The sequence below is a fragment of the Chelonoidis abingdonii genome, chromosome 6 (assembly GCF_003597395.2).
Source record: "Chelonoidis abingdonii isolate Lonesome George chromosome 6, CheloAbing_2.0, whole genome shotgun sequence".
NCBI lineage: Eukaryota > Metazoa > Chordata > Testudines > Testudinidae > Chelonoidis > Chelonoidis abingdonii.
In genome coordinates, this window is record NC_133774.1 from 24,828,133 (window position 1) to 24,854,249 (window position 26,117).

At 43.2% G+C, this 26,117-nt stretch overlaps 1 protein-coding gene across 1 annotated transcript in view; it reads right to left on the bottom strand.

The window, feature by feature from the left end:
* Nucleotides 1-235: 235 nt before the first annotated feature.
* The window catches only part of ADAMTS12 (ADAM metallopeptidase with thrombospondin type 1 motif 12), a 324,205-nt gene continuing 298,323 nt past the window's right edge, over nucleotides 236-26,117 (bottom strand). Inside the window, exons 20-24 of the mRNA XM_032763220.1 lie at nucleotides 22,743-22,895; nucleotides 17,977-18,150; nucleotides 7,818-7,964; nucleotides 2,415-2,568; nucleotides 236-474 (exon numbers count right to left, since the gene is read on the bottom strand). Coding sequence (XP_032619111.1) covers nucleotides 236-474; nucleotides 2,415-2,568; nucleotides 7,818-7,964; nucleotides 17,977-18,150; nucleotides 22,743-22,895 — 867 coding nt within the window. The remainder of the gene's footprint in view (nucleotides 475-2,414; nucleotides 2,569-7,817; nucleotides 7,965-17,976; nucleotides 18,151-22,742; nucleotides 22,896-26,117) is intronic.

Below are 26,117 nucleotides of genomic sequence, written 5' to 3' on the forward strand. Positions count from 1 at the left end.
CATGCCTGCATAAGAAGTACTAGGTCCAGGTGTACATTGCAAATCACAATGACAAATTAGTGGCTGTCTTAAAGAGAAGGCTGGAGAAGCATATTGGGACTGGTTGTCCTACAGGATGTATTTTCCCAATATTAATCAGTTATTTAGGTTTCCAACTATATAGAATGGCTCAATATAAAAGAGAAAAAACCCTGTAAATGGAACCCCTGATTAAATTAATCAGGTTGAAAAACACCTAGTGCCCGGCAGGAGGCTGACTGTTGCTTTTTTTGATTGGAGGCAATTTTCTTCTGGGTTTGGCATAATTTTGTTCTTTGAAGCGCTGTTGATTTCCAGATCTTGTTTTGTTAGGAATTCGGGGCCTGTTACATGTGAAGCAGCACTGAGTCTGTATTGATGGCACCAAACATTTGCCAATCCGCTTCAGTCTCTGGCAGAAATTAATGGACAGCTTGTCCTTGTGGCACAGCAGGTCTATAGTGAAAAACATGATGAAAGTTAGTTATGGTCTGGGTGTCTAGATGAGAGTAACCTATCTTTGTATCTAGATCTGTGTGAATGCATGGACAGAATAGGAGAGAAGCAGAGTATCTGAGCTCCAAGGCAGCACATGCACCAAGGACCTTTGATGAATAAGGCCCAAACCACAGAGTGTCACACCACTCTCAAAGGTACCGCATTTACAGATATGCACTGCCTCTCTGTCCCACTGCCCTACCAGGAACTGCTGGCTAGCGAAGGGAGGGAATTCCTCCAGAAGCTGTAGGAACTTACTTTGCTAAGAGGCCTTGTGGACTAGGAGGAGCTGGTGGTAGCTTTTGAGTAAGGCAGGAGGGAGCAGATACTTGAGTGCAGCAGTTCAGACCCCATTCTGCCCCCTCACTTTCTGTAAAGAACACACTGACCCATTCCTGTGTATTATCTTGCCATCTACCTGTGCTCTGCTCAGCATTCTCAGTCCCACATTACTTGCGGCTTCTTCAGCCTACCCATATCCGGTGTTTGATACAGCAGAATGATGTCCAGTAAGAGGCCCATGTATCAGCGTGCAGCCACCTAACTGGAGGATCATATCCAGAATCTTGATGCAGCTTTGGGCCGATGAAAGCAAACCCCATGATAGCTCCTCAAAGAGGAACCTCAACCTGTACCATGGTATAATCTAAGCAGCTGCTGGCCAATGATGGGATCAGGCAAACTGGGCAGCAATGCAGGGAGAAGATAAAGGAGCTCAAGGTGACGTACCAAAAGACCAAGGATAAGAATTCCAAATGTGGAACCATCTGTCTGTTTTATGGTGAACTGGACTATGTTCTGGGCAATGCCCTGAGCACAGAGTTTGTGCAGAAGAGGCACCAAACAGCCAGCCCAGAGAGGAGTAACCCCTGGCTTTGGAGAGGACTGGCCCTGAATCATAGAATCTCTTCCTTGATCTGGGCCAGTAAGAGCACAGCGGGTGGAGAAGAAACAGGGGAGGACTCGGTATCTGAACTGGTTAATATCGTCATAGCCCTCTCTGTTACTGTTATGAAAGATATGATGAAATATTTGGGCAGGTTTTACCCTATAATCCTAGCTGAGTGGATGCTGTGCTGTCTCACACATCTAACTCACCTCCATTCTCTTCTCCTTCCCTCTTGCTCTCTCTCTGCAAGATGAGCAGAGACCTACCTGAAGAGTGATTGTCTCATTATCAGTACTGAGGTGGGTACTTCGTGATCTCCCTTAGTTTCTGTACGGGAGATGAGTCCAGTACCGGTCTCTGACAGAAAATTCTGTTGGTGCTGTGTATGGTAGCGGTGTTGGCAAAGGGAGTGTGTGTGCTACCAGAACTAAGAACTCCAATAGTGCCAAGGAGGTGGTCGGTGCCAGGTATTTTGGTGCAGGCGCATAAGGGGCTGCAGTTCCCAGTGTCAGCATGGATGATGTTGAGGTGCTTAATACGGCATGCTCAGTGCTGAAAATGAAGACTTCCTTGGACTTTGGTACTGTAGTGTCAGCACAGGACTCCACTTTAAGACTGTGGGAGGAGAGAGTCTTAGGAGACACTTTCCGTCCTTGTACTGCAGAGGGGAATCAGTGCGATCCCTGGAGCAGGACTCCTTGCAGCTCCTGTATGGATTTGTCTCTGGAGTGGCTGGCAGGAGGGACTTATTTAAAGCAGCCAAGGAGCTCAGGGCACTAGTCACGTGAGACTGAACAAGCACCTGGCACTTCTATGAAGGTCTGTCCAGAACTGATGGATCTTTCCAAGAGGAAGTACATCAGCTTTGCCTCCCTCACCATTAAGGCATAGTTTTCAAAATAGCTTAGCACTTGCAAATGGGGACAGATTTTCAGAAGAGCTCAGCACACTGGATGCATGTTGGGTGTTGAGCTCTTTTGAAAAATCTCACCCAAGTGTATTAACTTACCTGCACTTTTCCTGCACTCTTGCATATTGCATTTCTGAGATTCTGGAGGCTTGAGCTCGTGCTCACACATAGTTTGATCTTTGGCTTCATTATCTTCTGTATTGATGCACTTTACTGTTCTTTCCTGATTGCCCCCTCCACAGGAAGCAGTGCACTGAAAGAGATACAATTAATTTATCCAAAATAAATGGGGATTGTGTAGTATGCTTTTAGCATGTTCGTCAATAGCGCAAAGGCAGCTCTAACGTTTAAGTTGCTAGGCCAGGGATGCATGACCAAAGTCTAAAGTACTACGTACCTTTCCAGGATTCCCAAAGATTTGCCAATAGTTTCTATTCATATTATTATAAGAGCAATAATGATATGAACTTCAGATGAAAGGAAAACAAGACAAAGGAAAGGTTTATTTATATAGTCTACATATATATTCAGATCTTTTCCACCTGTTTTTTTCCCATGAGATTTCCCACTAATAGATTTATGAACTGCATGCCCCAAATGCCATCTTCCTGTATAACTAGATGGTAACGTTATACTGTTGTCTGACAAATCCATGGCACCATTGGGCCTGCTATTGCAGTCACCTTGTTGTTTAGTCTCACTCTGTTTACCTGTGGTAAAATGGTACAGGTTTCAAATCAAAATAAGCATCTGATACCTCGCTGTTACCTTGTTCTCTATTTATTATTAATGATCCCTTTATGGCACTGTACAGCACGGTGTAAATTTACAAAGAAAATGTTTAGACCGTCCAGAATAATAGACTGTACTTGATCTTACAGCCGGTAAAAACCAGAACACAATCTCTAAAAGGTTGTAACAATCTGCAGAACACGAATACAAGATAGAAGCTAAACCAAACATATGAGGCAAACTTCAGCTCCAAATAAGAGACATCTAAGGCTGCACCTACACTAAGAGCTAGAGTTGTGATTCCTCTGCTCATGTACATATATACCCACACTAGCTCTCATCGAGATAGTATGAGCATAAATAGCATAGCCACAGTTAAGGCAGAGCAGAGCCATGCTGAGTACAAACCCCTGGTGGGTATGTACTTGGCACAGCTCAATCATACCTCCGCTGCTGCTACCCCTGCTACTGTGGCTACACTGCTATTTATACTGACACTAGCTCGATGAGTGTGGGTACATGTACACAAGCAGGGGAACCATGTCCCTAGCTCCTACTATAGCTGTAGCCTAATGCAGCTAGTGAGCTTATGGAGAAACTACCTAGCACTAGATGCATCATCAGACAAAGCATGTAAATCCTTGAGCGTGTTAGGCATTCTGTTCAGGAGAGACTGACTGCTGTAGCATTCTGGAGTGGGCCAGTGAAATAATTTTCTAAGTGGTTCTTCCCTAAAAACTGGTGTTGGTTGAAAATTTTCTCTCTAAAAACTGTTTTTGATGGAAAATTGGGGTTTTGACAAAATGAAATTTTTTCGGTGAAAACGATCTGCTTTCTGTGGAAAATGTTGACTTTTGGTTGAAAATGGACCACCCTAAAACTGAAGAGATTTTGATTCAGAAAGACCACCACAGTGCCTCACGAGAGTTGTAGTGCAGATGCCTCATGCCCCCATTCTTCTCCATAGGTCAAGTTTCCAGCCAGACTATAGCCAGGTCTACACTACAGACCTATATCAGTATAACCACTTTGCTCCGAGGTGTTAAAAATCCACAACCCTGAGCGATGTAGTTATAGCAACCTAACCCCCATCTCACCTAGACAGCGCTATGTCAACAGGAAAGCTTCTCTCATCAACATAGCTACCGCCTGTCAGAGAGGTGGATTAACTTCGCTGACAGGAGAAGCTCTTCTGTCAGCATAGGAGTATCTTCACTTAAGCGCTACAGCGTTATAAGTGTAGACCTGCACCACATCTCCCACATTGCACTATGAACAAGAACTTCCACAGGGGCTCAGCAACAAGGGGGACGGTGGTGCATCATGGGAGATGTAGTCTTGCTGGGGAACCTGGGTCCTAAAGGAGAATCCATGAGAGTCTGAACTACTACTCCCATGAGGCATGGCGATGGCATTTCTGAATCAATATCTTTGGGTTTTAGCTAAAAGTTTTCAGTTTCAATTTTTTAATGAAATGTCAACATTTTCAGAGGGGAAAAATAACCATTCTCCAACCAGCTGTACTAAATATAACTAAATCTACTGCGACCACACCACTATGGAAAGGACTAGCCCTAAGATTTTGGAAGAGCTGAATGAGAGACTTCTTTGAAGATATTTAGGCTGCTAGTATCTTTCTTTGTTCCAGGACAACTGCAGCCCAACTGTTTCTCCTTGTCCAGATGCCAATATAGAAAAATGTCTCCAAGATACAATTCTCCAAGTAACTGGGGTATAAAATAATCTACAAACATTCATCCATCAAGGGGTTTTGTATGCATTCTGGTCAATTTTAGAGGTGTTTTCCCTCCCTTCTTTTTGAATATACAGTAGCTAGCAAGATAAATCATAAATCTTGAAAATTACCACCCTATGTCTTTTCCCTAAAATTTACAGAGCTAAAGAATGTCTGCCAAGGCTCTACAATTATTAAAAGAGGGATGTGTACCTCTATTCAGTTCTGCAAAGTATTCTCTTTCTAGTCTCTCTCTCTGTCCATAAAGGATTTTGTTGTAATCAGCATGAAGTATATAAACGAAGCCATAGATATTCAGTGGCAACTACCAAAATTTTTAAAATTGAGGTTTTTATTGGATTAAATAAAATGAAATTGAATAATACAGTCAGTATTGTAGCCCAATGTTATTTTGATATTAAATTCAGTTTATTTTGTCCTGTTCCCCACATTTTCAGTATAACTCAGATGTCATCTTTACATTGCAGCATTAAAGCCATTTAGATGAGTAGGGCAGTTCATACTTCTCAGCTATTGTTTCAAGTAATATGCAAACTCAGGAAGATGACACTTTAAACACTGGATTTGTCTACACTTTAAACACTGGAGTGGTGCAGTGGGAGAGGTTCTGCTCCTGGCACAGGTAATCTACTTCTGCAAGAGGTGGTAGCTAATTCTCCCACTGACTTGGTGCTGTCTACACTGGAGGTTAGGATGCTATAACTGTAGACTAGGCCTCAGTTATATTCAGTCATGGGGGCTAGAAATATAAAAAATGAAAGCTGAGATTCTGGATCCCAATTCTGCAGCAAGGGATGAATTTCTTGACAGTGAAATCATGCAATATGTGAACAAAGTCTATATGCTGCAGAGAATACCCCCTCACTGAAAAGACAACCTACTTGACATTCTCCGTCTCTAATTTTTTATTAATCTATGAAGGCTTCTGTTTTATACAAAATTAACTAATATTCTGATAATCATTTAAAATTTTACCATCTTGAAGGAGCTCCAGAAGAAGTCCCTATATTAAAGTTTGGAAACATCACTTGAATTGCGAGAATTTTTCTAAATGGTCGAAGTTCTTAAGGGGTCCCCCCTTCTTTAATGTTAGATTTCACTCCAGAAGTGCTATCCTACAGCTACTCTTTATTCTAGTGTCTCATTGTATGTTATTTTAGGGGATTTTTTAGATGTAGCCTTTTTATTTTGCTACACATGATTTTTTTTGTCAAATTCCCATTTACATAGTAAAATTTGTTTTGAACCAGTATTATGTAAAACTAGATTGAAAAATTTAAGGCAATTTCTACTTGACTGAGCTTGTAATGAACAGTTAAAAAAAATCAAAGCCACAGCAGTATTACTTTGTAAGTCCTGCCATAAAAATCTGAATTACTATATATTTTGAAAACAAAACATCTATTTGGTTGACTGCTTCTCCCATACTAAGAATGCTGCATTTCAGCTTTGGAAGATTTATTTCATGGTCATGTAGCAAAAAACTTGAAGTGGAACAAAACCAGAATATACCATGAGTTGACTTTAATAAACCAATTACTTTCTGTTACATGAATTAGATGCCTGGAACAATGTTAATGGAAAAACCTACGCAATAAATAAGACTCATAGAATATTCAGGTTCCATTTTATGGCCTTCTGCTGAAAAATTAATGTATCATTTGCTTTTTTTCTCTTAGCGTCAATGAATCATCAGTTGGAGAACTGTATTGCAGACTGCCTCTCATGGCTTGCCATATACTATTGCAATTTATATTTAAGATTCTGTTTTTTAAAAATAAATGTAAAATGGTTGGTGGGATGTTTATGCAACATACCTTCTACTATGAAAAATATTTGTAAAGTAGTATTAGGATATAAGAAAATAGGAGGGAAAGGATTGTTGTGCATATGCCCCTTCTCCAGGACTGCACACAAAATGTAGATAGATACACCTCTACCCAATATAAAGCAACAATGTCCTACGGAGCCAAAAAAATCTTACCACGTTATAGGTGAAACCGAGTTATATCAAACTTGCTTTGATCCACCAGAGTGCGCAGCCCCGCCCCCCTGGAGCACTGCTTAACACAGTATAGCCGAATTCATGTTATATCGGGGTAGCACTGTACATATCTAATATTTGATTCTTTATTATAGTTTCAACGAATTTGCCTGGTACCAAAGTTAGGTTTACTGGCCTGTAATTGCCAGGAGCCTTTTAAAAAAAACAACTGCTATATTAGCTATCCTCCAGTAATCTGGACTGGGTCCAATTACAACAGACTCGTGACTGTCCACCAAGGGGACTCAACCAGGTCTGTAACAGAGAATGTGCTTTACACAAAGAAGCAGAGCTCTTTTTCCCTTTATTGCTTTCCTCTTCTCTTGAGACTACCTCCATGCCTACATTTGATGCTTCTGTCATCCATAGAGCTTCCCTATACAGTTAACCTGCAGTTTTTGCCTATGGGGCTTTTAAAGCAAATATCATGTGGATGAGAATAGGTGGCAAATGATCAGTCTGCAAACAGATACAATGACAGTATCACAACTGTGGAAAATTTGCTCCACAACACAGCAAGTAAAAATATAAATATATCTGCATGGTGGATGCAGCTGAGCTGGCCTTTCAGGTGAGATACTGGACAGTACCTTTTGCAAAGACCCTTGCTCTAGTCTTATCACTAACTGTGCACTAAGAACTGGCTTGCCATGTATACTGTATGTCACAAACACTGTGCATAATTATTAAAGGGTCTGATTCTGCTACCCTTGTTCTCATTGACCATTTCCTTACTCCTTGAGCAGTACCACTGATTTTTAACATGAACAAGGGTAGGAGCTTTAGGCTTTAATTTATCAGTAGATTCTTCTTAATTCATTTTAACCAGATGACATTGGAGATTTGGAGTTAATTAGCCAGATCAGGTTCTGTGACTGAAGTGGCTGATCTTTTTAGTTGTGGTGGATGCCACATAGTATATTTTACTATGCATTTCTCAAAAGCCAAAAGAACAAGGATTGAATCCTACCGAACTCCACGTCCCATTTATCCACCGAGTACAAGGCTGCCCATTGCAGCGTGCCGTGGAGTTAGGCTTTTTCGTCCAGTCACAATAGTCCTCTTCTGGACAGTAGACATATCTTTCTTGCAGACCACCACCACATGTTTTCGTACACTAAAATAAAACAGCACACAAGAAAAGAGTAGAGAGAAAGCAATTTTGGGTGGTCAACAAAAATATAAACAAGCTACAAAGGAAGCAGAGAATACATTTATTTGAGAATCGCACGATCATTGAATAGGTAGCAAGAAACATTTATCTGAAATAATTTATGACATTATCAAGTATAGTTTAGCACAGACATCAAGTCTGATGACTCAAAGATGAAGATAACTACTGCAATAACATATTTATTTAATCTTTTATAATCCCGGACAGGGAAGGGGCTGTTATTAATCTGAAGTATGAGGCAGAATTTTATTCATAAATTCACTCCTAACATTCATAATGAAAGCAACATAATATTATTCAGATTTAGAGTAGGGACAATGATTCATGTCATAATGTCAGAAAGCAAGTCACGTTTCTGCAGGCTTAATCTGAAATTTTAATGTAAGAGTTTTGGTCACTGGGACAAATTTCTGAGACGCAACCTCTCCCTTTCATGAGGCTGCTCGAGGATATTGAAAATCCATACAGCACATACTAAACATTTAGCTACAAAAATGGCAATAAACAAGCATAGTACAGAAATATGGACTGCGGATATTTTTAAAACTTTCTTTCCAAACCTGTTTTTAAAAGTGATGATTGTTGTGGTTGGGTCATCTTGAAATGAATCAAAGGCTTGATACATGGCTGGGAATATAAGGGTTCAAAAATACTTGGATGAAATTTTGTTCTTGGGTTTTCATGAAACTTCCTCTATCTGATGGTCTGCTTTCTGTAAACAGAGCTGCTTTCTCCCTTTAGGATAAGCAGAATATCAGAGCTGAGGACCAACTTGCAGGTCTGATATCAGAATTTTATTCTTAAATCACAATTTGGAGTGCTGTGTCACAATATCTCCATGGCAGCGTGAAAAGAGCAGCCATGGATAAACACAAGGGTTTAGTAGATTTATCAGATAGGCTAATGCTGAAAATTTTTGCCAACCCTTTCCTCCCCCAAAACAAAACAAAACACACAACTTTGGTGGTATAAATAAAATATAACCTGTATTCAAACCACACATTGGATTTGGTTTTGCAAAACTAAATCCAGCAAATGAGATTTTTTACAAAACTAAAACCAAACCTCTGCAGCCTGTCTCTTATTTTAGGCTTGGATTTTCAACATATCCTATGGCAGTTAGATACTCAATTTCAATTCTACAATAACACATGCACAATTTCTTTATTAATACAAGGCACCCAATAAGGTCTAATTTAATTCCATAAGGTTTGTTCAGGATATTGTCAGTCATAGGCACCTCTCAGAGTGGGGTAGAGACATGGCAGCTGTAACCTGGCTGATGCTGCTCATGCCTGTTGCCATAGTGGCAGATTCCTCAAATGTAGACCGTTGCTTCTGGAGCAGGGCCACAAGCACAGACTGGTGGGATCACATTGTCATGTGGGCCTAGGATGACCAGCAGTGGGTCCAGAACTTTTGCAGGAAGAAGCAGACATTCCTGGAGCTTTGTGAGCCACTTGCCAGGCCTCCAGTATCAGGACACACATCTGAAGGAGGCTATGCCAGTCTGGAGGCAGGTTGCTATAGCCATTTGGAAGTTGGCTATCCCATTGTGCTACAAGTCCATGGTTAACCAGTTTGGTGTTGGAATGTCAACTCTGGGAGTTGTGGTGGAGGTTTCTGAGGCAATCAGACTACGGTTTACCCAAAGATGGTGGGTATAAATACAGTTCCTGAAATAACTACCAGATTTAAGAGAATTGTGCTGGGGCTTTTCATGGGACTCATATACCCATAGTTTGTCCTCTGCCAGGAGCACATGAGTGCATAAACCGCAAAGGGTTCTACTCCATCATTATGCAGGCCCTGGTTGACCACTGAGGTTGGCTCATGGGTATACACCAGCAAACTGCATGATGCCAGGGTTTTCCAGAGATTGGGATTTTACCTTCATGGACAAGCTAGGGCATTATTCCCTCTAAATGACATTTTTATAAAAGAAGTCACTGCACTCACTGCTAGTCTAGGGAACCCTGTGTATCCTCTTCTTCCATGGCTTATGAAACTGTACCCTGATCTCAGAGGGCTTGGCAAATGAAGGTTCAACTACATGCTCAGTAGCTGTGGGATGGTGGTGGAATATGTGTTTGGCAGATGAAATCCAGATGGCACTGCCTTCAGACCCCTTTTGATGCCAATGTTGTCATTGGCATCCACATGTCACAATGTCTGTAAGACAAAGAGTGAGCCATTTCACCAGGAGTGGCCTCGAGACACTGATGAATTGCTGGAATGGTAAACACAATCAGAAAGTGCACCTATCATTACTGGGGCAGGATCCACATGGGCAAGGGAAATCAGGGATGCTTTGTGCATCCACATAGTTGATTTGCAGGCTGACATAGATAAGGGGGAATTATGTAATATAGTTATCCCATGATTAAATTATCCCACGCTCATACCACAATTTCTGGGGCTGGTGCAGCTCAGGAAATTAGGAACTGTCCATGTACCTCCACATACAGGTAGGGACTACTGCATAAGAGGGCTTCTTTAAAATGAATTTTGTTATGCATTTTATAAAAACTGTACATGTGCCTCCACATACAACTTATGCATTACTATGGTGAAGTTTCTTTTAAATGAATTTAATAAAACCTGCTCAATGAAATCTTATTTGAAAATCAATCACTTTATTTTAAACAGGCCTACAAACAATAATGTAAAAACCTTACAGACAGACCAGCTATCATGAAGACACGGAAGACAGTAAACAAAAACAGTGCATTTAAGAAATCCAATGAACAAAAGTGCTAAAATGGCCAAACTATATATATATTGCCATGATAACAGTTTTACTGTTTTTGGAACTGAGTCTTCCCTGTGTGGCTGTTCTCTTTGTCCCTTCTTGTGCATTTCACACATGTAGGCCATGGTTGAACAAGTGTGGAGAAATGTACAGGGTACGACTGATTGTCCCATGTGGCGTTCATTGCTTGGGCAATGGGCCAGCCAATGCCAGAACTGTCCAAAGGCTGCACAGGCTGCAGGACATGGTAGCATGGAGGGGACTCAGTGTGTGGAGCTGGAGCTGATGCAGAAGCCTTCAGCCTGGCGGCCATGAGAGCAAGAATCCTCTTTAAAAGTTCCTTCTGCTGTACTCTGTCCTCCTCCTTCAGGGTATGTCTACACTACAAGTGCTACAGCAGCACAGTTGCAACTATGCCGCTATAGCCCTGTAATGTAGACACTTACTACTGCAACGGAAAGCATTTTCTGGCGCTGTAGTAAATCCACCTTTCTGAGAGGTGGTAGCTAGGTCGATGAAAGAATTTGGAGGTTAGGTCAACCTAACTACGTAGCACAGGGCATGAAATTTTTCACAGCACTGAGTGAAGTAGCTAGGTTAACCTGTTTTAGGCATTGACCAGGCCTACACCTCCGATCATGCACTAGAAACTGCGTTACCAATCTCTCATGCTTGGCTGACTCCCTCTCTTTCTAGCCTCTCTTTCTTCTCTGTCTGATAAACAAGCTGTTCATCAGTCTTGGCCAAAATGTCCTGCATCATTTCATCCCTCACTCTCTTCTAACTTGCCTGATGGTTGATAGTCTGCTCCCCCAGGGTCCTGGTTCCATGTTTCTGTCCAACAGAGGAGGAAGGCCCTGCCAAGGAAATCGAAAGAGCAGACTGTCTGATCATTGGGGGGAGGAGGAAGAGGGAGATTTCTACCCTTCTCCAGGGGCTGCATCCCTTCAAGGTCAAAGAATGATAATTTCTATCATTCCAATTCTGGTTTAGTCACACAAAATTCACTGCCTTGTTCAGAAGCTCTTGCAAGTTATGCTTCAAGCCAACACACATTATAGAAAGATGCACATACCCAAATCAATTAAAATAATTTATAAATCCCCATAATTTCCCCTCAAGCAGGTAGTTCCTATGAAGGGTCCTATTCCTAACTATGATTTTACAAACCTTGCAGTCAGGTCAAGCTCTGGAGGTTATTGTTATCTTGGAGATGCCTGAATGGAGATGAGAATGGCAGCTAGTGAATAGGGGTCAGCTAATGGCAGTTTGAGAGGGAGAGAGGGAAGAAGGAGCAGCAGTAATTCTTGGGATAAGTCAGTTTAATTTAGTTTTTCTTTTGGCTTGTTTAAATTTTACAGTGTGGTCTGTTGGGGATTGTGTGTTTGGGGACCGTGTGGGAGTGGGGATCAGAGGCCTACTAGCTATTAGCTGAGTGTGCACTAGCAAAGTTCTAGTCCTTTGATACTTGATCATTCTTGATCACCCTTCCCTGTGTTGACCTAGGAGCAAAAGTCTTATAAACCTGATGCTAAGTGACCAAGGTGAGCTAGCAAACAGGGGAGTTTGAGAAAGAGTTTGTAGGAGAGAAAAAGAGTAAAATCAACATTGTTCAGAAAATTTGCATCGCCAGTGCCAACACTGCTCCTGGCTCCTCTACTTGTACCTGCGTGCAGACAGAGAACCCAACTATGGATGCCTGTACTCAGGTCCTGGTGTGGATTTGCAGAGACTATGGCCTGCATTTCCCAGTCATAGAAAGACAGGCTAGGGAGACCATCCAGTGTGAGAGGTGCCTACAGATAAATCTCTCAGGAAACAGGTGGGAGAGCTACAGGAGGAGTTGATCATCTACCATTTGCAAGAGGAAACAAAGGGTTGTGGTGGTGAATGATATGACTCCCTTCTAAGGGGGATGGAAGCATCCATCTGCTGACCTGACCTGGCACAGCGGGAGGTGGGCTGTCTGCCAGGGGCCCATATCCGGGACATTACAGAGAATTGTGGAGGATCATCCGGCTCTCTGATTACTATCCCAAGCTGCTCATCCAAGTGGGCACTAGTGATGCTGCAAGATATGACCCTGAGCAGATCAGAAGTGACTACAGGGCTCTGGCAGTGAGTGTGAAGGAGCTGAGGATGCAGGTTGTGTTCTCATAGATCCTTCCCATCAAGGGTAGAGACCCAGGCAGAGACACATATCCTGGAGATGAATGAATGAATGGCTGTGTGGATGGTGCCACCAGGAGGGCTTCAGCTTCTTCAACAATAAGATGCTGTTTTGAGAAGAAAGACTGCTGAGCAGACATGGGGTCCATGTATGAAAGAAGGGGAGGAGTATCTTTGGATACAGACTAACCTAGTGAGGTGGCTTTAAGCTAGGTTTGATGGGATCAGGAGACAAAATCCCACAGGTAAGTCCAGAACATGGAGACCTGGGTGGAGGGTTGAAATCTGGGGGGAATATGGACAATCATAGCAGGGACACAGGAGAACAAGAGGGAATATAGAGGGGAACTCTAATGCACATCTTAGATGTCTGTATATTAATGAAAGTATAGGAAATAAACAGAAAGAACTAAAAATACTAGTGAATAATTACAAAGATGAAGTAATTGGCATCACAGAGACTTGGTGGGATAATTCATATAACTGGAATATTGATATAGAAAAGTATAGCTTGTTCAGGAAGGAGAGGCCAGGGGAAAAGGGAGAAGGTGATGTCTTTGATATCAAAGATATATACACTTGCACTAAGGCTGAGATAGAAGCGAGAGGCAGATCTGTTGAAAGTCTCTGGGTAAGGTTACAAGGGGTAAAAAACAAAGGTGATTTCATGAGAGGTGTTTACTACAGACCACCTAACCAGGAAGAGGAGGTGGATGAGGCTTTTTAAAAACAACTAACAAAATCATCGAAAACACAGGACTTGGTGCAGATGGGGGATATCAACTACCCAGATATTTGTTGGGAAAATAACACAGCAGGGCACAGATTATCCAACAAGTTCTTGGAATGCATTGGAGACAAGTTTTTAATTACAGAAGGTGGGAAAGGTGACATGGGGAGAGGCTGTTTTAGATTTGACTGACAAATAGAAACTGGTTGAGAATTTGAAGGTGGAAGGCAGAAGGTGGGTGAAAGTGATATGAGACGATAGCACTCATGATTCTAAGGAACGGTAGGAGGGAAAACAGCAGAATAAAGACAATGAACTTCAAGAAGGCAGACTTTAGAAAACTCAAAGAATTGGCAGGTAAAATCCCAATAGGAAGCAAGTTAAAGGGAAAAAAAAGAGTTGAGGAGAGTTGGCAGTTTAAGGAGATACTATTGAGGTCACAAGAGCAAACTATCCCAATGTGTAGGAAAGATAGGAAGTATGGTAAGAGACCATCGTGGCTTAACCAAGAGTCATACAAATAGTGAAAATTAAGTCAAATTATGAAGGCTTAATAAATAAAAAACAAAAAACAACACAAGCGTGCAGGGACAAAATTTGAAAAGCTAAGACACAGCATGAGATTAAACTAGCTAGGGGACATAAAGAGTAACAAGAAAACATTTTACAAATACGTTAGAAGTAAGAGAAAGACCAGGGACAGAGTAGGCCCATTACTCAATAAGGAGGGAAAGACAATAATAGAAAAGGCAACAATGATTGACGTGTTAAATGTCTTTTTTGTTTCAGTTTTCATCAGAAAGATTAGCAGTGATCAGAGGGCTAACATAGTGAACATGAGTATAAATTGGGTAGGATCTGAGGCTAGAATAGGGTAAGTATAAGTTAATAATTATTTAGACAAGTTAGAGGTCTTCAAATTGTCAGGGCCTGATGAAATACATCCTAGAATGCTACAGGAACTGGCTGAAGAGATCTCAGAGAACTCATGGAGGATGAAAGAGATCCCAGAGGAGTGGAAAAGGACAAATGTAGTACTAATCTATAATAAGGAGAATAAGGATGACCCAGGGAACTATAGATCAGACAGCTTAACTTTAGTACCCAAAAAGATAAGGAGCAAATAATCAAAAAACTAATTTGTAAGCACCTAGCAGATAATAAGGTAAAAGTAACAGTCAACATGGATTTGTCAATAGCAAATCATGAGACAAGGCGGGTGAGGTGTGATGTGAAGGTCATTTTTTAGCATCTGGTGAATGATCAGCACATCTATGAGTGGAGGGGGCTCCTGAGCTGCAGAAGGGGCCTCCTGAATTTAACAAGCTGTCTGAAATTCCTACCCCTAGAGAAGTTCACATGCATCATCAGCCAGAAATCGGTGAAAATTAAGGAAAAAAAAATTGATAAGACACTGATTCAGGATGAAGACACATTATAGCTTCCTTACAAGCATCCTGCATTCCTGCACTTGGACCAAGTACACCTCTACCCTGATATAACGCGACCCGATATAACATGAATTTGGATAGAACGTGGTAAAGCAGTGCTCCTGAGGGGTGGGGCTGAGCACTCTGGCTGATGAAAGCAAGTTCAATATAACATGGTTTCACCTATAACGCGGTAAGATTTTTTGGCTCCTGAGGACAACGTTATATCGGGGTAGAGGTGTACATCCACCACTACCATTTGGAGCGTACTAATACATCCTTCACTACCATTTGGGCTAACAATACAGGTGGCCAGGGACACTTCTACTGAGGCAGATGGTCTGATGTGGCTGAGTTATAAACTGTTCTGTACCTGCAGGAAAAGGAATGTAAGCTCCATAAGTTTCATACCCCAGCCATCTTTCTAACAGTAAGCAAGTACCTAGTAAAACGTTAATGCTAATTGCTTATTTAACTTTTTATTCCTTTTCCGTTTTGAATCCCACATGGTGCTGAGGAGGTGAGGCGCTAGAGAAATGGCGCGACTTATGCTCCCAGTGGGAGCACACTACAATGCCCTGCTTGGAATAAATAATTTTATAGGGAGTAATCTTGAAGTCCCTCCAACTCTTAATATTAATATCATAAAATGGCAGCCGAAACATACCAACCTCTAGCTCCAGAGCTTGTTGTGCTGCTACTTCAACCGTGGGCTGTTCCCCACAGCTGTCCCCAAACAGGTCCTCCAAACAGGTCCTCCAAACATGGACCCAGGATGTGATGTAGCATAGTCTGATCTGGGAGTGGCCTCAGCAACAGGATTACTTTAGGGTTTTGGTCTGGTGGCTGCAGGCTCTCTCTGGTGCTGCCTGTGCTTCTAGCGTTATAAGCATGCCATTCCTGCTCAAGAGATTGTCATGCACCACTGGGGGTTGTATGCTTGGCATGGTTCCCAGCACCTGATCAAATTCCTCACAGAGGAGGCAAGTAGACAGGGAGTTCCCTAAGGTGTGGTTCTCATCCTTGGTTTGATAGGCAGTCTTGAAATGCTTGACCGGCTCCTGGCATTGATTGGTGGCCTGGTGAATCCCCAATGCTACCAGCCTCTCAGGGTATGTCCATACTGCACACTAAACCTGAGCTCTGACTCACGTTTGAGCAAAAGCCCCATTTCCAGCCACACAAAGATCAGTCTGATTCATGTGAGCAAGCACTCTGGAGCCAGGCCTAGGTCCCTGCTGGGGGGTGGGTCATAGCCAGAGTCCCATTATGACTCAGGTTCAAACCCTGTCATTTTGCAGTATGGATACAGATCAAACCACAGACCCAAGTTAGATGGTCTGTGTAATGCAGTATGGATGCATTAGCATGGTTGTGAGGCCCGAGTGCAGCAATGGTGAACCCATGTTTACAATGCAGTGTGGACACTCAAGCACATGCTTGGAAACTGAGTCCACAAGCCCAGGTCCACAGAGGCTAATTGAGCAATGTAGACATACCTTTGCAGATTCTTGCATACATATGCTCATTTCTTGTGCACTTCTGCAAATCATAGGTCTTTCTCTCCTCACACCACAGATTTACCAGAATCCCACTGTGTTCCTATGGCCAGCTAGCAGCATGCTGGATGTGGGGCTTTTTCTTAGGGTATGTCTGCACTATGGGATTATTCCAATTTTACATAAACCGGTTTTGTAAAACAGATTGTATAAAGTTGAGTGCATGTGGTCACACTAAGCACATTAATTCAGCGGTGTGCGTCCATGGTCCAAGGCTAGCGTCGATTTCCGGAGTGTTGTACTGTGGGTAGCTATCCTGTAGCTATCCCATAGTTCCCACAGTCTCTCCCGCCCCTTGGAATTCTGGGTTGAGATCCCAGTGCCTGATGAGGCAAAAAACATTGTCAACGAGGTGTCGGGTAACCCTCACCCCTGCCCCGGGAAGGACGTCAGACAACCGTGTCATCTTTTCCTGGGTGAACTGTGCAACGCATAGCACAGCAAGCATGGACCTCTGCGCAATCAAGACTGCAATCATGGACGTTAACACCTCGCGCATTCTCATGCAAAGTCTGCGACCAGGCGCTGCAAAGCCAGCAAGAGTGGCGGCTACGGCAGCGCGGCGACGAGAGTGATGAGGAACATGGACACAGAATCTCTCAAACCGCGAGCCCCTCGCTGAGATCATGCGGTAAGGAGCAATGGTTCTAGCCATTGAACGCTGATTTTGGGCCCGGGAAACAAGCACAGACTGGTGGGACCGCATAGTTTTGCAGGTGTGGGACGATTCGCAGGGGCTGAGAAACTTTCGCATACGTAAGGGCACTTTCATGGAACTTTGTGACTTGCTTTCCCCTGCCCTGAAACGCCATAATACCAAGATGAGAGCAGCCCTCACAGTTGAGAAGCAAGTGGCAATAGCCCTCTGGAAGCTTGCAACGCCAGACAGCTACCGGTCAGTCGGGAATCAATGTGGAGTGGGAAAATCTACTGTGGGGGCTGCTGTGATGCAAGTAGCCAAAGTAATTATTAAGCTGCTGCTATGAAAGGTTGTGACTCTGGGAAACGTGCAGGTCATAGTGGATGGCTTTGCTGCAATGGGATTCCCTAACTGTGGTGGGGTGATAGATGGAACCCATATCCCTATCTTGGCACCAGAGCACCAGGGCACCCAGTACGTAAACCGCAATGGTTGTGGTTTACATTTATTTTAAGTGATCTGAGATCATAAGCAGAAGCTGCAGATCCTGTAATTAGGTAATAGCTGCATCTCTTCCTTTGAGAGTAAATTGAGATAATAGTATGAGCCATAATAGTCACTTTAGTAATTGACAGTTATTGCCTCATTCTAATTGCTTGTTTTATAGGCCAATACCTCATTCCAAGGCTCCTCACGCCATTCCAAGCAGGGCTCTGTATTACAGCTAATGTTCAGTCGTGGTTTATGTTCTAATAATTGGCAGTGAAAAGGCCGTAGAAGTCGCTTATCACGAACATCAATACAGTGAACATCACGGGTCTTGAAGCCACCACCACAGTTTGTAGAGCACTGTACACAGAACAGAAAGAAGCATATCTTTAAACCACAGACCTATGACAGGCTAACATTTCCACATTCCAGGGGAGCAATACAAATGTTTGCCTAGTGAAACATGACTGGAATTTCCTGTTCTTCTTAGGAACAATGTATTATTGGGATGAAATACTGCTTCTCATCACAGCAGATCTGAATGTGCCAAAATTATTTCTCTACCATCACTGGAATGTTTGAAACCTCCACCAGTAATACAAATGCCTTGTTAATTAGGAAGTCCTGACAGTTGGTTCCAAAAAGTCTCATAGTAAGAGAGTAATAATACATCATAAAAAATCCCCCACAATTAAACATGCAATAGATTCTAAACTGCTTTGTTTGTCAAGTGAGAAATAAGCCAGGGGTCAGCAACCTTTCAGAAGTGGTGTGCCGAGTCTTCATTATTCACTCTAATTTAAGGTTTTACGTGCCGGTAATACATTTTAATGTTTTTTAGAAGGTCTCTCTCTCTAAGTCTATATATTATGTAACTAAACTAGTGTTGTATTGTAAAATAAACAAGGTTTTCAAAATGTTTAAGAAACTTCATTTAAAATTAAATTAAAATGTTGATCTTATGCTGCTGGCCTGGGGTGATGTTAACCTAGGCCGGCAGCGGGCTGAGCGGGGCCTGCGGCTGGGACCCCGGCTGGCAAGGGTCTGGCAGCCAGAACCTCAGACTGGCAGCGGGCTGAATGGCTCAGCTCACTGCTGCTCAGGGGTTCCATCCAGCTGCCAGACCCGCTCAGCCCGCTGCTGGTCTGGGGTCCCAGCCCTGCCCACATACAGTGGGTATCTACTTTCTCCCTGGTTCTGGCCCATTCTCCTCCTCTCTCTCTCTGCACGAAGCTGAGAGTGGGAGTGCACTGAGCACAGGGCTGGGGGTGAAGGGTCGGGCCAGGAGCTAGAATGAGGGAGGGGGCTCAGGGTTGGGCCAGGAGGTTTGGGTGTGGAGCGCTTACCTGGGCAGCCCCCACTTGGTGCAGGTGGGAATGTGGTGGGGGAATGCAGGAGCTCCCATTTGGTGCTCAGGGTGGGGGTGGGGATGTAGGGAGTGCAATAGTCAGGATGTGGAGGGTGCATAAGGTGTGGGGGAGCTGGGTATGTGGGGGCTGCAAGAGTCAGGGCAGAGGGCTGGGGACATGTGAGGGAGATGCAGGTGTCAGGGCATGGGGTGTGGAGGGCCTCCGTATGTGTGAGGGTGCCAGAGTCAGGGCTGGGGTAGTGGAGGGGTGAAGGAGTCAAGCAGAGGGCTGGGTATGTGTGAGGGAGGGTCAGGGCAGAGGGCTTGGCGTATGTGAAGGGGTCAAGGCTCAGGGCAGGGGTCTAGGGGGTGTGCATGGCTGTAGGAGTGCAGGTGGGAATGTGGGGGGGGAGTGCAGGAGCTCCCATTTGGTGCTCAGGGTGGGGGTCTGGATGTAGGGAGTGCAATAGTCAGGATGTGGAGGGTGCATAAGGTGTGGGGGAGCTGGGTATGTGGGGGCTGCAAGAGTCAGGGCAGAGGGCTGGGGACATGTGAGGGAGGTGCAGGTGTCAGGGCATGGGGTGTGGAGGGCCTCGGTATGTGTGGGAGTGCCGGAGTCAGGGTTGGGGTCATGGAGGGATGAAGGAGTCAAGCAGAGGGCTGGGTATGTGTGAGGGAGAGTCAGGGCAGAGGGCTAGGCATGTGTGAAGGGGTCAGGGCTCAGGGCAGGGGTCTAGGGGGTGTGTGCAGCTGCAGGGCTCAGGGCAGAGGGCTGGGTGTGTGTGTGGCGGGGGGTTCAGGGCAGAGGGCTAGGTGTGTGTAAGGGAGTCAGGGCTCAGTGCAGGGGCCTAGGGGGTGTGCGGGGTGAAGGGCTCAGGGCAGAGGACTGGGTGTGTGTGTGTGGGGTCAAGGCAGAGGGCTGGGGGTGTGGTCTGGGGTCGTGGGGTGCTCCTATTCCACTCTCCCCTTCCCCAAGGCCTTGCCCCCACTTCTTCTCTGCCTCCGCACACTGACTCCACTGCTCCCCCATCCCCTCCATCGCAAGGGCCATCAGCTGATTGGGGGGGATGGAGAGGAAGAGGAGGGGCAGGAACCCAGCACACTGCAGGAAGAGGCAAGGGAGCTGGCAGGACCAAGCTTCTACCCCCTACCCCCGCAGGAGGGGGCAGGGGGGCAGGGAAGAGTAGATGGGGCCGGATTGGGCTGGGCAGAATTTTAATGGCATGCTGCTGCCTGCTGGGACTCCAGCAGGCAGCAGCGTGCCATTAAAAATCGGCTTGCGTGCTGTCTTTGGCACGTATGCCATAGGTTGTGACCCCTGAAATAAGCCAATCACCATTCAGGGTTTGCAGGAAATTCCCACCATCATGTAATGAAAAACAAGGGCATTGTGGGGATGTTACATGTTCCTCTGAAGTGTCTGGTAACATTGGTCAGTGCTGGAGGCAGGATGGACCGCTGCTCTGGTACCTTATATTAAACTCTTAGCAACTTGTAGGATCAAGTCCCAAAACAACGAAGCATATGCCTTTAAAAAACAACTGATCTAATCCAGCCTTCTTTATACTGCCCTGCAGTGAAATGCAGCAATATTATTGTGATGGGTGCTTTATAAATGTTTCTAATAATAATAATGACAACAATGAGTAATGAGAATAATAACCGCCACTCTTAAAAATCCACATAGCAAACAAATAGCACTCCCCAAAAAACATATTTTTATATATGAGAGTGTAATTTGGTTTGTAGCAATAGATTCCAGGAAAATAACAGTGGTTAATATGGCAGGAATTTTTATTACAAAGATTTTTACCTCAAATTAGCCACATAAAAGGACTCATAATCCCTAAAACATCTCTTGCTTACAGTACTTAATCACTAGCCTTGATTTTTAGTTTCCTTCTGTGATATAAACATCATTCACTTGTCGCAGAACCAGTGACATTTATGGAGGGAAAAAAGGGTGAAATTCACCCCTGCACAGACGGCTTGAAGGCTCTCATAAGGGCGTGTCTATACTACAGCTATAAGTCGACCTATGTTAGTTGACCTACCCTCCTTCTGTAGGTGGTGCGGGTTCTCACTAGGAGGCCTGAAGAGGGACAGTGTGGGCGGCTGAGAGCCCTCCGCACAGCTCCCTATCTGGAGCCCAGCTGCCTCCCGCCTGGCTCTGGCCTCCTTGCTCCCAGCTGGGAGACAGAGGCAGCTGTGATCATGCTGTCCAGCTTTCTTGTCAATTTCATGGCTCCCATGGAGCCATGAAACAGACAAGACAGCTAACAGCCGATATAAGTAATGCAGTGTCTACACACAGACATAAGCTCTATGTCTCTCGTGGAGGTGGAGTCATTATGTCGCTATAGTAGGGCATTTACAAAGGCAGGACAAGGAATTAGTGTGTGCACTGACATAATTAGGTCAATGTAAGCTGCCTTACATCAACCTACTGTGTAATGTAGATGAGGCGTAATGGTGTACTGGCCTTATGTGGGCTTTCTGCACAGGGTGAATTTCACACACAAATCACTTATCAGTTGAGATGCTCATTGATATGGTACAATTTTCATATTGCATTAACGACAGGGATTCAACCTTTCTGCAGAACTTCCTGTCCATGGACCTATTCCTACTCCAATGGCAATGTCACTTCCTGCAAATGGAACCAAGGGAAAGAGTTTGGGATCTAGCTGATTTTTCTGTTGTTTAATTGGTATTATTGCATATTGTGATTCAACACATTGTTAGGGGTTTAGGGAATAGCATGGGAGTGACGGTGGCATTTTTAGATTAACTAGAGACATAAAATAATGAATTTATATAGCACCACCAAAACATTTCAGGCCTTCTTCAGACATCTTAAAGCAGCAAAAAGGGATAAATCCCAATCATATTAATTTGCATATTACCTTTAAAAGTCATATATAATCTGACAAGGGACAATGTATGTAATGGGAACAGGCTGTGACTCTATAAAATACAATGGATAACTATTCTCTCAGCTACATTTTCTTTCAGTGTTTGAAATAAGGCAATGATTTTTCTCTGAAGTTCAGGCAGCAAGGTTACAAGTATTTTAGGGCCTATTCCTATATCCACTTTAATCAATTCCATTGACTTTGATGGGCATTAGTTCAGGACAATAGTAAAGTTTGTAGCAAAGGGATAGTGAGATTAAAATAGCTGGGAAATGCCACTGCAGACAAAAGAAAAATGAGAGAAAGCATGCATAGAGCAGGTGGAAGTTTTGCCTCATGAGATCTCTGTGAAATACTTTGTAAAATACAAGAAGAGATCATTGCTATATTTCTACATGCAAGATGTAACAAATATGACCTCCGAGTTCTGCAATGAAGAGAGAACAGAATTTGTAACATATGTTTAGCAAAGATTACCCAGACCACAAACACAAAATGAAGTTAGCTGTAAATAAGCTAGCAAGGAATTTATCAAATAAATGCTGAAAGATCAGCTGGGAATCATGTGTGCATTCACTCAGTAAATTATTATTTTAAATAGTGAGCCATTTTAAATCTAAGTATAAAATTGCATGGTTTCTGAAGTTAGTGAATTTACTGCTAACATACATAGTGTTGAATGATGTTACCTTGCTCCAGGATCCTGTTTTCCAGTTAGCACATGGACGGAGATGACATCTTCTTGCACGGTCAGGTTTTTTAATGTGCTGACAGTCAGATTCATTCTTACTGTTACATTCCACGTGTCTCCAAAAAGCCCCCACACCACAGGTAGTAGAACACTGAACAGTTGAGAGATAGAAGGTAGAAGTCAGTTGCAGATAAATAAATCATTTGATAACTATGAGAGCAGGAAATGAATGACACCAGAAGCTGCATGGGATTTGAAATGTCAGTCACAGTCACTGCAGAGAGCAATTAATAAAAGGTAATGCTCAGAGATGGGCATGGACTGGAGTACCTGCTGCGCGCTCATAACAGCATTAACTTTTCGGGCATGGTGAACAGTGCAGTGGTTTTTCCAACTTCTTCATATTTCTTAACACAAAGATCCTCTTGTGGATGCCTTTTTCATAGTCCTGATTCCATAATGATTGGCCTGTCTTGCAAAAGGTCAGGATATTCAGGAGGCAGATTTCAAGTTACAGAAGCTGCCTCAGTTAACATTACGTGCAGTTCTTCTGTTTGGCTATGAAAAAGGAACAATCTTCTGATTCATATGCACTATTCTTCTCTGGCAAACTTCTTCCACTTAATGAGCCATTCCAAATCTGTAAGGGCAGCCTGGCATTTATTTTGTAATTATTCAGCCCTTCATTGGTCCTCCAACTTCTGTTTTTCTAGGGTCAGACGTCAAGATGCCTACACTCCACTCTGTCTATTTCCCCTCTCTATTGCCAATATTGCTGGTGACTGAAGGAGATAATTAGGAATTAGAATTGTCTGATGTTGAAAAATTTATAACTATCAAATAACCAAACAGGAAGAGGAGGCTGATTATAAAGAAGACATTGCAATAGTGGCCAAAAATCTCCATCATTTTGCATCTTTGGTGTTGTACATGGAATAATTTGATCATCTCAGTCCAGTTTCCAGGGGACATGAGTCCACATCCTTCACCAAAAAGCCAAATTTTGCAACTAGCAGAGAGTTCCAAGACTGAGTAGGTAGGAAGACAGAATTACTTGCTCACTACTAAAAGTGCTCCCTCTACATCAAGGCTGAAGCACAATGGCAGGCCAACATGAAGAAGTTTCCTTTGTCTCTGCCTGAACTGAACCTGATCTGTGCTAAACACAGTCAGTGAGAGATGTCGGTTCAGCAATTTTTGTTCAGGCACCTAAATCTTAATGTAGGTGACATACTTTAGGCACCATGGTTTGAAAATATTGATATCAATTGAGGGAAAAAAAATCCCCCACTGAGGCCTGTTTCTGTTTACAAACAAGCCAAACATTTTAGCAAAATGATGAAACGGGGACTAAATAAAAGCACACAGCATTTATGTGGGATCTGGTTGCTTATATTCTCTTATTACATTTGCTTGAACATGGTGATTGTTCCTCAGGCTGGACTTCTTGGATAATTACTATCTTAGAACTCAGTAAGGTGACCATGTTGAGAAGTATTTGTTGAATAGAACAACTGACCTTAGAAATGGGGAAATAAATCAACAGCAACATCAAAACAACATTGAAAAATTTCAGAGGCCATAGAAAATGTTGACTGACACTAGCTTTCTGCATTGCTGCTGTATTTTGTTTAAATTTAAGTAGAATATTCAAACATGTTGGTCTGGTAGAATAAAAAGCAGAAACTATAAATTAGTACTAAGCAGGCAGTAATGACCAGGAAACTCAAAAACCTAAATGTCCATTCACAGAGGTGTGGCTCCTTATCTATTCTATTCAGCATGTGCAATCCTTGTGAAATGAGCAGTGGCTGTATAGTTATTCTATTACATTACAAGTCTCGGTGGTACAATATTTGGCCTCTGTACATTTTTTCTGACAAAGTGTGAAATATGGGCCAAGCATCATCTTCTAGCCTGAATGACTTCAATTTGATGTTATTACTTTCTCAAAAGAGTTTTCAAACTCACTGTGAATCGTAACTGGTTTCATACAGTCATTCTAGACAATTTCACCTAAACCACAAAATAACTGTAGGTAGACTAAAAAAGTGAGCCATCACTTTTTGTAACATTCAGACGACTATTACAGAATATTAACACCCCCCTCCATTTTAAAACTATTTAGAGATAAAATTCTTAGCTTTGGTGAAAGCCCTAATGCAGGTGAAAGATAACACTAGCTCCTTTTTTCAGAGTAGTAGCCGTGTTAGTCTGTATGAGCAAAAACAATGAGGAGTCCTTGTGGCACCTTAAAGACTAACAAAGCTTTTGTGGACTAAAACCCACTTCACCAGATGCATGGAGTGAAGAATGCAGTAAGCACTATAAATATGAAAAGATGAGAGTACCCCGTTGACAACTCTGTTCACATATCTGTTCAAGGCAGGGCTGTCCTTAGGATTTATGGTGCCCTAGGCGGGATTATTAAACTGGTGCCCCTGTGCCTGTCTTGCTCTTAGCAACACAAACATAAGCTTACACTACTGGAAAACTTGCCACGTGCATGTTATTAAAACCAGTTGAAGTTAATTAAGCACACTGTAACGCTGATGGACTAGCACTAAAGAAGTAGCATTATAGAAAAAATTCTGATTTGACAGAATGATGCAAATAATATAATTGCATCATTGGAAATTTCTATGCAGAGGTATTGAAACAAGGCTTTGTTTTTAATGAAAAGCAATCGTTCTGGCTTGTTTGGCTGCAAAATCAGTAATGTCATCGTATGACAAAGACAAAGTGATGTCTTGTTCGATTGCAAGAATAGCAAGACCAGTCAAGCATTCCTGACTCCTTGTAGAGCGGATTATAGTTTTTATGAGCTCTTCAGTTTTGAGAAACTCCATATTCTGATGCTACTGTTACAGGAATTGTCAGTAAATTGAGTGGCAAGTACAGATTAGATATGTCAACAGTTTGCTGGTATGAGTAAACTGTACAATGTCCATCATCGATTTGCATGTGGCAACATTGATGATAGTGTACTCAATTCATTCATACACTCAAGTCCATTTAAATTAAAAATGATCACTGTGCTTCAGGAGGCTCTTCTAGGTCAGGGTCCCCAATGTGGTGCCCGAGAGTGCCATGGCGCCCACAGGGCCTCTCAGTGTACCTGCGTACTGGCTGGCGGACGAGCATCTGCCGAAATGCGCCAAAATTCAGCAGTATTTCAGCGGCAACGCCTCTGGATGACACCGTTGCCGCTGATAAGCAGCGTCATCCAGAAGGCATCGCCGCTGAAATGCCGCCGAATTTCGCGCGCATTTCCGGCGGATGCTCGTCCACTGCCACGGTCCTTCGTCTGGTGACCGCCAGATGAAAAGGCTGGGGACCACTACTCTAGGTTCTTGCACTTGTCATTAGTTGC